Source organism: Anguilla rostrata, chromosome 2, assembly GCF_018555375.3.
Source record: "Anguilla rostrata isolate EN2019 chromosome 2, ASM1855537v3, whole genome shotgun sequence".
NCBI lineage: Eukaryota > Metazoa > Chordata > Actinopteri > Anguilliformes > Anguillidae > Anguilla > Anguilla rostrata.
The window spans coordinates 34061359-34077144 of record NC_057934.1 but is presented as its reverse complement, the minus strand read 5'-3'; the positions used below and the strand labels follow the sequence as shown (position 1 = coordinate 34077144).

The following is a 15786-nucleotide window of genomic DNA, read 5'->3' as shown; positions in this document are numbered from 1 at the left end:
CAGAAATGAATTTAGCGTAAGTCAGATACTGCTGAATGCCCTTCATTACTCATTGCCAAACTGCAAGCGCAACAGAAAGCAAGGATCAATGCTTCGATCAGGGCTGACTGATTTGAAATGTAATTTTTTATGCTGTCATTTCGATCCGTCTTCACAGCTATATTTCAAACAGTATTATCAGCAACTGAAGAATTGTCCCTTGTATGCAACACCACCGAAATAGATGCAATCTTTTTTCATATACAAAGGCAGAGGGTGATTTCTGATTATGGTCTTGAGATGATGCCATAATGAACACAAAAATATTATTTTACTAAGGCAGAATTTCCCGTTTTTAGGCACTTCCCTTGTCCTTCATATCAAATTTATCATTTTGATATTATTAAAATTCTTCAAAAGGCTGTAAATGGAGCATATGAGCAAAGTTGCATGTTCGTGTGTGTATGTGTGTGTGTGTGTGTGAGAGAGAGAGAGAGAGTGAGAGGATAAATGGAAGGAGAGAAACAAAGGAAGGGGAGAAAGCAAGGGAGAGAGAAACATAGGAGGAGGAGAAAGTGAGAAAGGAGGTGGAGAAAGTGCAGAAGAGAGACAGAGAAATAGATAGTGAGAAAGGAGGAGGAGAAAGCAAGGGAGAGAGAGGCCTGAAAGCTGGGTTTTCTGGGACAGTAGAGTTTGTGAGCAGTAGAGGAGTCAGACATAACCGTGGCTCTGACCCAGATGTCTGGATTACAGCCGCAACCGTGGTTTGAAGGCCAGTCAAGCATGGCTCGTAATTTCATGCAGAAAGATTAAACGAAGCACAATACAATTACGCTGCCACCACCTCGGCTCCTGTTCACCTCAACCTTTTGACTTCCTTGATTCAAAAATGGCACTTGGCTATTTTCGACAGCGCTGGCTCTCGCGTAATCCGTCACGATTACCTCTCTGTCAGAAACTATCCCCCTGTCGGCATCGGTCATGTTACTGACAACGCGACTGTCATGAGTGCTGTCACATGAGACAACTCTGAGGTTTTAATGAGTTCTAATACTGTTCCTGTTTGGGATTGCAAAGCATGACTTAGCAAAATTAAGCTTCTTTGTTTAGACATGTCATATACATTAAATTCAAATCTTTAACGTAAACGGCTACATTATTACACGGACGGAGTGTAGCACAGTGGGTAAGGAACTGGGCTTGTAACCGAAAGGTCGCAGGTTCGATTCCTGGGTAGGACACTGCCGTTGTACCCTTGAACAAGGTACTTAACCAAAATTGCTTCAGTATATATCCAGGTGTATAAATGGATACAATGTAAAAAGCTATGTAAAAGTTGTGTAAGTCGCTCTGGATAAGAGCGTCTGCTAAATGCCTGTAATGTAATGTAAATTATTTACATCATCAGTGGCCCAATTTTAAAGCCCCCTGATGCCTTAATAGTGTGATGTAACACCAGAAAATATAGACTTTAAGTCACAGAAACGCACAGAAATCCACCCTGAAGCTTTGTTCCAGAAGATGCAGGATACATTCTATTTAGTTATAGGTGGTACTATATTTGCAAAAGAATTTGGTTCTTCAAAAAAGTTACATTTTTAAAAATTGCGACACAAATATGATTTTTGTGATTGAACTATGCAGGAACAGAAATCATGCATTAACAAACAAATATAACCATATACAGTAAGTAGTGTGATAGACTCTTGGATCTCACTAAGGTCTAACAATTATTTTGGGGTGCCCTGTTTCACATATTGATGGCAAACATATCTGCCAAATTTCATTATAAAGAAAATGTGTTAGAAAAGTTTGCTTTAGTCAAAAAGGTTGCTGTGAAAATCATTTTTCAAAAATATTTATGGAGGAACACCCATACTACAATATTGTCAGCATCAAAGATACACCGGTGGATGGGCACAGTATTTTCGTGACCAGAGGTGAGGAGCATGCAGCTCAAAGTGTACGGCGCACCTGAAAAATGGGCTGGATTATTCAGAATATTTTATCAGAGGTTGTGGTGCAGCCAATCAAATTACTTTTCATTCCCTTTAAGATCTGTGCAAATATCCATAGTCTATAACTGCAATGGAAGATAAGAATATACTGATCAAATGTTTCTTGTTCAAATGTTCAACAAGTCACATAAATAAGAGCAATTAGTTCAAAATTGTTCACTTTTTTTTCCACCAGAATTAAAATAAAACATTGCCTAAATGTTTATTATGGGCCTGTATTTTAAATATTCCCACTGAACCTAAACACACTGTGCTGTAACTAAGAAATAATGACAGTAACTTGGAGTTTTATTAAACAAAATAAAACCAGGTAAGATCATAAAATGGCAGTGATCCCATTCACATAAGTATGCATTTTTTCTGCTTCTGGGATTTATATCAGTCAAATCGGACTGTTGACTGGCTTTTGAATAGGCTGTGATATTGGCAATCTTCCCTACACTGGGGTGTGATTTACGCTGTAGACCTTGTCTGAGCAGGCAGGTGGTGAGGGTGTAAATCACACACCAGGCAGACTGGACAACTGCAATGAGCTGCACCGAAATTGCTGTCCACTTCTCGATCTTGACTGACACACCTCCCACTTTGACGCTTGGCAAGTCAGATAATTGCCAAATGACTCAGGCATGTCAAAATCCATGACGATAATACCATTCGGCTAGTGCCACGGCTCGCAACACACTGTGCCGGCTGGAAATAGAGTCCTTTGAATCAAAGTTATCCAAAAAGACCCAGACTACTGGAAAAGTGAGCTCAGACCATAATAAACGTTTATATATTGACTAGATTATTTTCATTGGACTGTAACCTAAATGAACCAAAGGTATATTTTCCAGTGCAGTCAGTACCCCTGTATTCTTGTAACCATGAGAAAACCTCTTTTCACATTTATTTTTGGCATTTTCCCACCACAAAAATAAAAAAAATATTTTAAGGGAGGTTTTCCATCTTGCATTTTCAGGATTTTGTCTTTGTGACAGATAATCTGCGACCAATGTTTCAAATGCAAAACCTGATGTACAACATAGTCTTGACCCAGTTTCTGTAACGTTCTGCAGTCACTTTCTGAGGTGATATCACTGACCTTTCATAGGGCCCTCTCCTGGCACTATGTGCGCAGACACTCCGTTCTCCTTGATGGCCATGTTGTCCATGGCAGCAGCCATAGTTTCTCCAGAGTTGTAATGCAGGGTCTGGCTATTGGGGGTGTTCATGAAGTCCTGGTGCTGATCCATAGTGAGAAGAGTTCGGGCTGTAATGGGTAAAAAGTCACATGAGTGAATCCACAGGATCTGCGGCAGAGCTGCACAGAAACTGCAGAATTGTGTCTGAAGGTTGCTTGGCCTGCGTAATACCTCATCCCAGCAGAATAGCAGTGGAATTTTTAGTTGATCTAGGCTATGATGTTGCATCTCTTATATAAAGTATAATTAAGTACATCAAGTTTATTTTAAAGTATATTTTTAAGTACTTTATAAAAATGAAATTGGTCCATTTTACCTATGTATTTATTAGAACTACATGTTAAGTATATAATTTATTACCTACTTCTAAACTTCATATCCTAAATCGGTATGCTTTAAATATTTTAAACTGTAATATACATTTACATCTGGAAGTGAATTTTAAAGCACATAAATAAATTAAATAAATGTCTTTTTTGTAAGGGATCGTATTATACACAGCTTATCACAATGAACTAAAGAGTCGTCTTCATCCTAACATCCACTACGAGTCTTGCACCTGCCAAGGGGTCAGCTATAATCCAGCAGTTTCCTCATTCCTGGTCCTGGAGAGCCGCAAGGTCTGCTGGCTTTTGTTGTCACTCAACATTTGAGTAGCATAGCAATTTATGAATAAAGCAGTTGATTAAGCAGCTAACTAACTATCAGGTCACCTTATTCCTTGAGACTAAATCAGTTGCTGATCTTAAGGTGAGAACAAAAACCAGCAGACTTGGTGGCTCTCCAGGACCAGGAGACTTCTATCACTTCTATAACCATTTCTTCAGTGTAGGAGTACTTGTGAGTACTTCCTTCCACAAGTCAAGCAGTCCCCAGCTGAATGTAAACAGATACCTCCCTGGTGAAAACCTGGTTATTTAAAACATATAGGCCAAGCTTTGGGTTACATGACCAAGGACAAAAATAGTCCTGTTAGCGCATGCATTTCCCATCTTCATAGAGGTAAAGTGCACTTCCCGTGGAGAGAGAGGTCTCCCTGAGTTTCTTCATTCAAACCATAACTGCAAAGTACAGTTCAAAGGTTTTTTCTTGTAAAGGATACAAAGAACTTCACCTTGTGAATACAATAAATCAATTTGTCATATTTGCCTTGAATATGCTAAATGTCATAGATAACCACCAAAAAGAAATCATATTTTTAATGGGTTGTGAAATGGTGAGTGGGGCACATGTCTGTAGTACCGCATGTAAAATTCCAACAGATAAATGACCGACACATTTCTTCTGCTCAATTTAACAGGAAACAGTTCTCAAGATACACGCATGTTTGACATGACTGCCATATACCATGTCTCCTTTTTTATTCCAAATGACCTATAACATTTGAAGAAGTATCTTTGATGTGCTTGCACTTTTTTTTGTGTGTATACAGGACCAGGCATCTGGTTCTATGCCTTGTGTACATTTCTGGGATGATGGAGATGTACTGGACAGGACTGAACCGTGCCTCTCTTCGAGCGCACTTCCTGTCGGCATAAAAGGGTGACTCATCCGACCATGTCGTTTGAAGTCCACCATGAGTATGTTTGAGTTTAAGCTTGCTGACAGGGTGTACGGTAGTGGTCTGCTCCCTGAGCCGCTGCCTCAGTAGGCTTGGTGGCACAATTGTGTGGTTTGCTTTTCCTTCCATGTTCAACAACATGTAGTCACTAATGCGACTAAAACTATGCACAGTCAAGGGACCTGTTGAAAATAGCAATTCCAATGGAACACACACATCAATTAATGGGCACAGGTGCTAAGGGTGAGTCCTCTCAATGCACACGTCCACTCAGTTCAACAAAGGGATAAAGCCATGATTAACCTAAATAATGCTGACTCAGTCCTATGACTGATTAAAGAATCAGTATAACGCCTGTGCAGGTCCCAGGTCATATTATTTGTAGGGTCCCATCTATTTGTGCTTCTGTAGGGGAAATATTCAGTGCTTAATTTTGGATGTGCTTAATCTATACATGGCAATAGCTGGTTATAAGATACAATACATTTTTGGTTGTTGGTGACAGGATATATGGCTGTTCAGATAACAGATTTTATAAAACCCCAGGTTTATAATCCCTTTCACTGCAGGTGAACCTCAGCCTATATAAACAAACCACAGTTTTCCAAACAAAAGAGATACAGTACCGCCATATTGTGGAACTGGGGGAATTAAACAGAATTAAGCAGAACGGCCGCTGTGGATAAACTGTATCTGTGGGCTCATTACTGTCCAGCTTAATCCAACAGCAGTGCTCTTTGCCTTTGACTTTCATCATTTTGTTGTTTTAAATTTTGCTTGAATTTTTTTGACATTCTGTAAGGATCTAGAGAAACTACACTCATTAAAACTGCCGGCCTCCTCACCACCATCCCCTCTCAGCGCCGTTTTGGACCGCCTTCAGTTGCCGCCCAAACTCTGGAATGCCCTCCACTGACATCCGTACTCTGACTCACTACCTCCTTCAAACTCGCCTTAACACCCACCTCTTTCCTAGCCTTCCTTGAGTTTGTCTTCCCTTTTTTTTTTTTTCTGAATTGTTGTTCATGTATGTATGATATATTATGTATGACCACCTATGTAAAACGTCTTTGAGTTCATGAAAGCGCTATTAACATAAATTTATTATATTATTTTTTATTATATTATTATATTTTACTCAAGTTAATATCTCCTGTGATCTGATTTAAACAGAGCCTTACTATAACCCCTCAGGAACTAAAAGGGATCAGGTGGCTTTTTCAACATATGGTTCACAAACTGACAGACATGCCTGCCCATTCGATTAGGGATAGAACTGCATTTTGAAATTGGACGGATAGGCAGATTTGATAAGGATACTTTGTTTTCATGACTTGGCTTTCTTGACTTGGTTTGGCTTCAGCTAGAATTGAGTTCACCTCCTCAGAGCAGCTATCGAGTGCTGGCAATGCTGGTGAATACTGCCCCCTTAATTCCTATGTAGGTAAGTGGCCACCAGTCTATTTATTATTTGCATTAACAGAGAACCATTGCAATTCAATCTGTTTGGAGTTGATTGTGAGCCTCCAACTACAGCAATTATTGAACCATTTGCCAGCTTGAGTAATGGGGTCATATGTGAGCTCTGTTTGCTTGTTGAGACAGAGAGATCTGCTTTGTCATGGGAGAGTACTCAGTGTAGAGGACTGGTGAATCCCTGTGCATTTCATATAAAGAGGATTATATACTGTACTTGATTTAACCACAGCCATCCATTTGCAGCAAACAGTTCCGCCAATAACAACCCAAGTCCTTTGCTCTCTCTCTCTCTCTCTCTTTGACTGCACATAGGCAATGGTAAATCCTGTAGGAAACTGGTTCTGAGCATGCAGTCTATTTGGCTCCTTCTGATGCAGTGCCTGCCAGTATTCAGTCCACCCACAGAGGAAATGCATTTCATCCACCAGTTTGGGTGACGGCCATCTCACAATCACACAAATTATAGAGTGGGTTCAGCTAGTTCACACAGATTCCTAACCCAACCTCTGTCAACGCAAGGGAAGAAGAATTTCATCTAAATGTAGGTTAGTGTTACTGATCTGTTGACTGTGGGCAAAGCATATTGATAATATTTTGTGGCTGGTCTTGAATTAACATGGCAGAACTATATCCACTCCCTATATAGCCCATAATGCATTCACTAGTGTGTTTCTTTCCATTTTTAAATTGTTACACTTGTTCTTTCCTTTTATTCTATTGACAGTATTTCTTACATTAGCCTTTGTTTTAGAAAAATTTAAACAAGTAACCTTTTTCTCCTCTAAGAAAAAAATGTTAAGACAGCGTTGAGATAATCTTACCATGGAAGAATGGGATTCCTTACTGCGATGCAGTTGTAGGGAAAGTTTTCAGCTGCGGTTATGTTTACTGACAGATCTATTCACCCTCCTGTTGTCATCCCAGCGAGGGAAGGCATGAGCACAGCTGCAGATGGGAGCGTGAGCTTTGCCAAGAGCTGAGGAAACAGACCAGCACTGTCCTCGTCCTCCCCTTTGTATTTCAGACGCAGAGAAAAGCCGAACTCTGCGGAGAGACGGATCTGATTCTGGGGAAGCGGTGGTCTGAATAGCTGCAGGACTGGGGCCCCTGAGACCGCACGCTCGCCCATTAATATTCAGCAGCCATTTGTGCGGTGGGCGCGGTGGACGGCGCTAAGCACGGCCTGCCTCCGCTCCGCGAGAGAGCGGCGCGGGCCCAGCGCTTTCCCCCCGCCTCGGCGAGAGAGGCAGCCGTAGAGGAGGGCCCGTCGAGCACGCTCAGACTCTGGCGTGCGCCCGCACCCTTGCCCGCACCCGCGGTGGCAGTCACATGATGCAGCAGGTTACTGAGGGAGAATAAGGGGACCCATCTTCTGCCTCTCTGCTTTGAGGTTCTGTCAGGTTCTCTCCCCCCACCTTACCCAGCTTTGTGGGCTGAGGAATTACGCAGTTTCCCCCCCACCCACATACTGGTTTTGTGGCTGCTAATTAATTCTGATCATATTCCTTCACTTGGGTGGGGAGACAAAGCATCCTCCAGATAAACATGTGTGAGAGCCCAAAAAGAGAAGTCATTTAAAATAAACCAATGGCAGGAGCCCTGGGTACACAGTAAGCCACATAGGCAGCAAGAATTAAGGGGCCATGTCAGGTGAATTAAGGGCCTGTCTTTCATTATAAGGATTGAATTAGAAGCTGTCTTTTATTAGGGGAGAATTTTGGCCGGTGTTTTATTAGGGGGTGAATTAAGGGTCTGTGTTTTATTAGGGGGTAAATGAAAGATATGTGTTTTATTAGGGGGTGAATGTTGGGCCATGTTTTATTAGGGGATGAATTTTGGCCTGTGTTTTACTAGGGGGTGAATTGTGGCCTGTGTTTTATGAGAGGGTGAATTTTGGCCTGTGTTTTATTAGGGAGTGAATTAAGGACCTGTGTTTTATTAGGGGGTGAATGTTTGCTTGTGTTTTATTAGGGGGTGAATTTTGGCCTGTGTTTTATTAGGGGGTGAATTAAGGTCCTGTGTTTTATTAGGGGGTGAATGCTGGCCTGTGTTTTATTAGGGGGCGAATTTTGGCCTGTGTTTTATTAGGGGGTGAATGCTGGCCTGTGTTTTATTAGAGGGTGAATTTTGGCCTGTGTTTTATTAGGGGTGAATTTTGGCCGGTGTTTTATTAGGGGGTTAATTTTGACCGGTGTTTTATTAGGGGGTGAATGTTGGCATGTGTTCTATTAGTGGGTGAATTTTGGCCTGTGTTTTATTAGGGGGTGAATTTTAGTCTGTGTTTTAATGTGGCCTGTGTTTTATTAAGGGGTGAATTGTGGCCGGTGTTTTATTAGGGAGTGAATTGTGGCCTGTGTTTTATTAAGGGGTGAATTGTGGCCTGTGTTTTATTAGAGGGTGAATTTTGGCCTGTGTTTTATTAGGGGGTGAATTAAGGTCCTGTGTTTTATTAGGGGGTGAATGCTGGCCTGTGTTTTATTAGGGGGTGAATTTTGGCCTGTGTTTTATTAGGGGGTGAATTTTGGCCTGTGTTTTATTAGAGGGTGAATTTTGGCCTGTGTTTTATTAGGGGTGAATTTTGGCCGTGTTTTATTAGGGGTGAATTTGGCCTGTGTTTTATTAGGGGTGAATGTTGGTGTGTTTTATTAGGGGGTGAATTTTGGCCTGTGTTTTATTAGGGGGTGAATTTTGGCCTGTGTTTTATTAGGGGGTGAATTTTGGCCTGTGTTTTATTAGGGGGTGAATTTTGGCCTGTGTTTTATTAGGGGGTGAATTTTGGCCTGTGTTTTATTAGGGGGTGAATTTTGGCCTGTGTTTTATTAGGGGGTGAATGTTGGCCTGTGTTTTATTTATTTATTTATTAGAGCAGAAGTGCCCTACTCAGTGCAGTGAAGCAGGAAGGGGCTGTTTGGATTGGCCAGGTGAGCCTGCCTGCCTCCAGTGCCTGTGCCTTTGGATAAGGAGCCATCTGCTCCCTTTGTTCTTTGCCCTGTGTGCCACAATCGGGGGCCTCATAATTGGGGCCCCGGGCACCTCTGGTAAACTGGGATCCCTGCGCACGGCTGAGCTGCCAGGACCAGCCAGTCTCCTGGAAAATGCCAGAGATGGCCTGGGGCCGATAGCCCGGCTGCCTGGGGGACACTGGAGACACGATGTGGCAAAGCGGCCTGTAATTGTTACCTTCCCTATGTGTCTTTCTCAGCTGAACTGGAAATGGCATCTGCATAGAGCTGCTGTGGAAATGCTTGTTAAAATGGCTGTGGTATGTTTTGAATAAATAAACGCTGGCTTTGGACTGGCCAACTGATATTGATCGTGTTTGTTTGTTTCCATTTATGTCAATTATGTAGCATGCTAGTACCACTACCTCACCATGATGTTCTTTGTGGGTAAAATTTCTTTCTGGGCCTGAGGTATCCTCTCAAATGCCAATTGCTATCAATTTAGAACTAAAAAGAGAATATAAATGGCAGGTGTTGTGGTGTTATTTCATGTTTGAAAAGGGTAGTTGACCTCAGGCACTCTTGCAATAATCCCAGTGTACAAATAGGCTATAAAGCATCTAAGGGCTGTAAGTCACTGTAGATAAAGCAGATAATTGGCACAATGGCAGTAAAAGTTTCTTCTCATTCCTCCACGCTGGCTTCTGCACAGCATTCAAACAAAAAGCGCCGCAAGTCACAGGGGGCCCTGAATTGTAAACCTCTTGTTTAAAGCCAAGGGGCACCAGCAAACCAAGCCAAGAAAAGAACTGTCAGTGACAGGAGAGAGTACAGGAAGAGACAAACAGCAAGTGAAAGGCCCTGTGGAGCCCCAGTGAAGGTAGATTACTCCCCTATCCAAACGATCGACTGTATGACTCATCACTTTTCAAACTCCGGACGATAGCGGCAGATTCACTCCAGTGTCATACGGCCAAAAGGGTTTGTCAGCTTCATCGGAGCCTTCCTGCTGTCTGACGTTCCCATCCCTCCCCAAGCTAGTGCCTTCTGCCCTCAGAGACGTGGGCTTTAATGCAAAGCAGACACGTGTATGGATCCACAAAAGGGTGAAAGTGCATTAATACAAGGAAGCTGTACCAGCTGTAGCAATGTAACAATAGCAATATCAAATGATCCTGGACATCCTTGACATAGCTTTCATTTGAGCGGAGCCCAGAGAAGGGCAGCCGTTCTATGAGAGAGCCAATCCGTGTCCTTTCGAGTCAGCTCCGCTAACGTGACTGCTGGGGATCGCTGGCAGAGACGGCGCAGTGCGGAGCGATCCTCGGCTCTTTGCCGAATTTCTGAGGAGGAGAGAAGGCGCGAGAACGGAAAGGTCAGCGGCTCTCGTGCCCGGTAACGGCCCGCGAGAATGCGGACTTGGCACAAGAAGTGCTGGCTCGAGAGAAAAAAGCCTCCGGAGCGGGTGGGGAGGTCGCTCCGGAATGAGCGCCATCGACAAACGCGCTCGCGAGGCGTGGGGGATGTCAGAAGCTTCCCACTAGACTGCCGGCCTTTGTCTCAAACGGTCGTCAACTGTCGGCTGTGCCCTGCATTGGAGCTTTAGCCTGTTGTGTGTGCAAGGCATCGGCTGAATAATCTGTCAGTGAGGAGATCTGTCCTGTGTGACACTGAGAGCAAAGCTTAAACAAGCTAGATCTAAAGCCAGAGACTGGAGGATGTCCGTGCTTCACTCTCACTGTTCCTTCCACTGTGGCAGCTTGGGGAGGTTTGCCACAAACTAATCCCTCAAACAAGTCGAGGACATTTTATAATGCCTTTATGTAAGCAACTGGGTTCACGAAAGCAGTTTATTGGGAAATTACTTACCACAAATATGTCCACGTCTAACGCAAAGTGAGGTATGGCCGTATTTAAACTGAAAGCAAAATGTCCTGCAGTCAGGGGAGCTTGCATGGTATAAACCAATCACTATAATCTTAATCAGCAAAATTGGACAAAATTGTCACCAAAACTGACTGGGTCTGTGTCCCTCCAAACGTATGCAAATCCCCAGGAAATGTACAGCAGAATGGTCCTTGGCAGGCTACAGGGCTTGGGCAGTGTGGTCAGCCATCACATTAATAAATCAAATCCTGTGATTCTACACTTTACAAATGAGTCATTTATAAAAGCAGGCCATTTTATCTGACCACCTTTTTTGCTTTTGTAAAGCCTGCAGAAGATCAGGACCGTAAATCATTCGCTTTAGCCTCTCAGGAGTAGCCTGTCATTCTGAAGTCACCATGTCTCAAATAGGCCCATAACAACATCAGCACTAGCATTAAAAATAATTTCACCCAAGGCTCCCGTTATGCAAGATCCATTCATAGCATCCACCCGAGCCGGCTATTTCAAGGTGGTCGTCAGCCTCCGGAAAATGTACTAAAACTGTTCAGACGGGCTGGAACCAGAGGCCCTTTCAGAACCAAGCCAGAGAAACAAGACATATTAAAATGCGGTTTCTTTGTGTTTCCACGTACACACCAAGCACCACCTCCTCATTAAACGCGCAAAACACTTTCCTTCTTCAAAGAACAATCGGCGCAGGCTCCCTTTTTATGGCATTAGTTAAAAAACAGGGATTTGGCGAACCACGCCGACATTGTCAGCACGCAGTGCCAGCTCACACCTTTAGGGGGACCGGTGCTTCCATGAGAGAGCTAGGGTAAACTCAGGAGCCATTTCCTGTCTGAAGTGGGAGCGGCGATCCGATAGGACGCGGGGCCGTGCATGCGTGCGGCTGACGGTCCTGGACGCTGCCTTCACGGCTGAACGCCCGCGCGCTGTGGCTCTGACCTAGTTTCCGCTGCCCTGCTATGCTGCATGACTTCATCAGCGCATTTGCTGCCTCACTCTTCGGACGCAGACGCCGAGCGGTATAATCTTAATGCGGGGCGAGAGTGGGGCTGCTTACCGCCACAGAGCGGGCCCGATTCCGGGAACCGCTCTGAGCGAAAGAGGTAACAGCACCGCGTTCATTTCTCAGCAGGGCAGGGGAGGGCAGCACATCTGGCTAACGATTATGGCTCATGAATGCAGCGATGTTCTTGAAGACATCTGTAGCCTCTTCTAAATTATACAGGCCTGTGCTCATTCTGTTATTTCACTTCGCTAATTCTCCTAGCCTAGCTATGCATATATGGTGTGGGAACAGGGTTCACACATGCTCTTGTGGTTCAAGAGAAAACTTGACCCTTGTTTTAAAAATGCTGCTTTTTTTCTTTCTTCACTGCTGTGTTGTGGAGCAAGAGTTGTGCCTTAAGCTTCAGTAACCCTGCCAAGCGTGTAACAATATCTGGCAGGAGAGTGTCTGAAAACGGTACTTCATATGTAACATTCCTCTAAAAAAAAAAAGATGGCTGGAATGTGCTGGCTCTTTCTGTACCGTGATTTTCACTGCACCTGCACCACCTGACCTGTCTCTGACACCCGAGAGGGCACTCTCCACGTCTGCTACTTCCTGGATCAGAGACAGTACAAAAAAATGGATGCCTAATGTCAGTGAAACAGCAGTATAATATTATGACTCACAAGGGTCAAAACAGAGTTGAGATATATGGCAAATGTAACATTCACCCTCAGGGTGCAAACAATGCCTTGTCTAAGATGAAAGGATGCAGATGGAAACGTGAATCTGGCCTCATTCATGTTTAGAGCTGGAATTAAAATGATGATTATCCTGAGGAAAGGCACTGAACAATTCTAAATTTTAGATTTAGGCAACCAATCTTGGCTCTATGCAAACTGCGTCTGTATAGATTTGACTTGTGTTTTTGTTAGAAAACTGGTCTGCTATTGTGATTTCTGAACGATAATCTCATTTACAGTGGATTGCTTGCCCTGCTGCAAAATGTGCAATTGGCATCGGTGTAACAGCAGGAAAGGCTTGTGTCTGGTCTGGTTTTGACCTCAAATAAAATGCTGCCGTGATCCTGATCACTTAAAAAGTGGTCCGCCACTCGCACTCACCTCTGTGAAGACAGAATGGGGTTCAGGCATTTTATATGCATTTTTTAGGGGGTGTTTTAACATGCCTTACCTTAGTGAAAGCACATTCATTAAAAAAGAAAGACTGCTTGACACCGTGATCGTTTATTTTATTATTTTTAATTCTATTTATTCAATTTTTTTAATATATATATATATATTATATATATATATATATATATATATATAATTACATTTTTTAGAATATAAAAAGCTAGGATCTTGCTTCTCTGTATTATAATTTACTGGAAGAAAATGTGTAAAAATGTGTGTGCAATGAACATATTAAACATGTTTTTAATAAGTTTTGTTGCATGTTTATTATTTTATATCAATGTGACTCAGTTACCTCAAATACCTCAATTTCACAATTGTTTGGTTTTACCGGTTTGACAATATTTATTTATTTATTTATTTATTTATAATAATTAAATAATTATTGCATTGACTTTGAGGTAATATGGTAATACAACATGAACTCATTCACAAATTAAAATGTTAAACTCAAAATTCTCAGAGTTTGAGGATAGACTGCCTGTGGCTATTCTTTGTTTGGTCTTCCGTACAATGGCTAGTAGCTTACGGGCTCCGTATTACACTTCAAGTAGGCCTAACACAAAAATAATTAACTACGTCTTTGCGTGAATAGACAACTGTCCACACAGGTACTCGAGTCCAATCGCCCAATAGATAGGGAGTACCAAACTCTAGACTTCATCACATGTGCAAAATTAAGTGTGTGGATAAGATGGGAGTGGTAGCCACTGTATATCAGACGAATACGAATACGTGGATGCTACAATACGATGCAAGATCTATTAGTCCATTTCTGTTTTACAGCTACTCATTTGTTTCGACAGACCAACAAAATCCTTTGTTGTGATGGTTCCCCAAGCTACCTCGTCCAATCCGAAAATCGCCCCTGCATTCACCTGTTCTGCATGCACACAGCTGGTCGATAACTGAGCGCATTTCCCAAAGGAATGTCGTTACTACATGTCCCCTTTAAGAAACCAAAAGGGAAAAGAGGTGTGTCCATAGCCCTGAAAATTCTAGACAAATCTCTAGAAATGCACGCTAACCCTCATAAAACACAAATTAACAGAATATGCACGGTAATTGCAGATAATATGGTACATAGAGATTTTATGAGCAGTGCAAGTGTACAAAAAAATATCAATTTCATTTGCAGTCGTGGATCTGCGCTATGCAGAAATAATATCTAGCTTTGTTCTAACTAATGAGGCTATGCATTCCATGTTTAGGCAGTGTTCATGTTAAAATGGAAAATGAGCTGTTGGTTTGGCTTCGTTTGTCTTGTCATATTTTTGGGTCATTAAAATATTTTTTAGATGTTGCCAATACTGAAGTGGGTTATTAATGTATCATAGCAACATCACTGCAGTGTCTCGGTCTCCGTCTGTGCACAAGAAAAATACATTAAAAATGACAAATGAGCATGTATACTTAATTAAATTGATAACGCATCCATAGCAACGACAAGAATACGAATTGCAGCCCACACCTTTCAATAAAGCCTACCCTGCACATAGAAATATTACAGAATCGTTTCAGCGAAAAACGGAAAAGGTGCTGAACCGCTACAGTACAATGCTTGGGTGTAGCCAGCAGCTGCAGAAGCTGTAGTCCACATCAGCACCATTCTTCGCGGAAAGCAAATCTTATTACATCGTTTCTGTAGCGTTAAAGAAATCAGCCTTTCGGTTGTGCACAATCACGGCGTTTACAGCTTCTCCACTGACATGTATGCGGCGATTGAACTGGCGCGTAAAAAATTTGTCTTTCATGAATGCAAAGCCAGAGAAAGGTCCAGAAAAGGGTAATGCGTTCCCGCAGAGCACACGTTACTTCGTCTGTTTGTCACCTAAGCATAGCCTGCGTTCCGCTTTCTTACTTGTTCATTTTCTCAAATCACAAGATTCCTTTTTGTTGAAATATAAAAAATAGAAAAATATATTTTATATGTATAAAAAACACACACAACGCATGCATAGAAATATGTTTCACAAGAAAGCCACTGACTGGGTATGTGCCATCGAGAACGTTTGTCTGAAAATTGCGTTTGTCAATTCCCTCTGAACGTTCACTACCTTCTTTCCATTAAAAATTGTCATATAAATATATATTTGCGTTCGGCATTAGCATGTGCCAACATAGAGGGAAAACGATTAATGCATTGCAACCTAATAATTATAAAATAAATCGATATTTATTATACGATTAGACATTTTACGCTGCTGCTATATCTAGTTTATCCGACATGTACACAGCTATGCAGGCCCAACCTTCCCACTGAATGTAAAAATATTAGGCTATACTGACATGACAAGCACGAAAGCCGACTTTAAATTCTGACAGCATTATCGGAGCTAAAAACATGACACTACTCTCCTTAAATTGCTGCATGTGTTAGGCAAACGTATAATGTGCTTAATCGAATTCTAGATTTCGGTCATGGCAATGAAATTAGCTTTACATACCTGTGTGGCGGACAGTGTTATTGTCTCTACAGCTGCAGTCACTCACTGAAGAACCGGCTGAAATTTGTAGTTCGCTTGGAGACGGGACGAGGG

General features: G+C 42.3%; 1 protein-coding gene across 1 annotated transcript in view; it reads right to left on the bottom strand.

The window, feature by feature from the left end:
- Positions 1–15786, bottom strand: part of mapta (microtubule-associated protein tau a) — a 44841-nt gene extending 29055 nt beyond the window's left edge. Inside the window, exons 1-2 of the mRNA XM_064321765.1 lie at positions 15694–15786; positions 3082–3249 (exon numbers count right to left, since the gene is read on the bottom strand). Of these exons, the coding sequence (XP_064177835.1) occupies positions 3082–3232 (151 nt within the window). The 5' untranslated portion in view covers positions 3233–3249; positions 15694–15786. The remainder of the gene's footprint in view (positions 1–3081; positions 3250–15693) is intronic.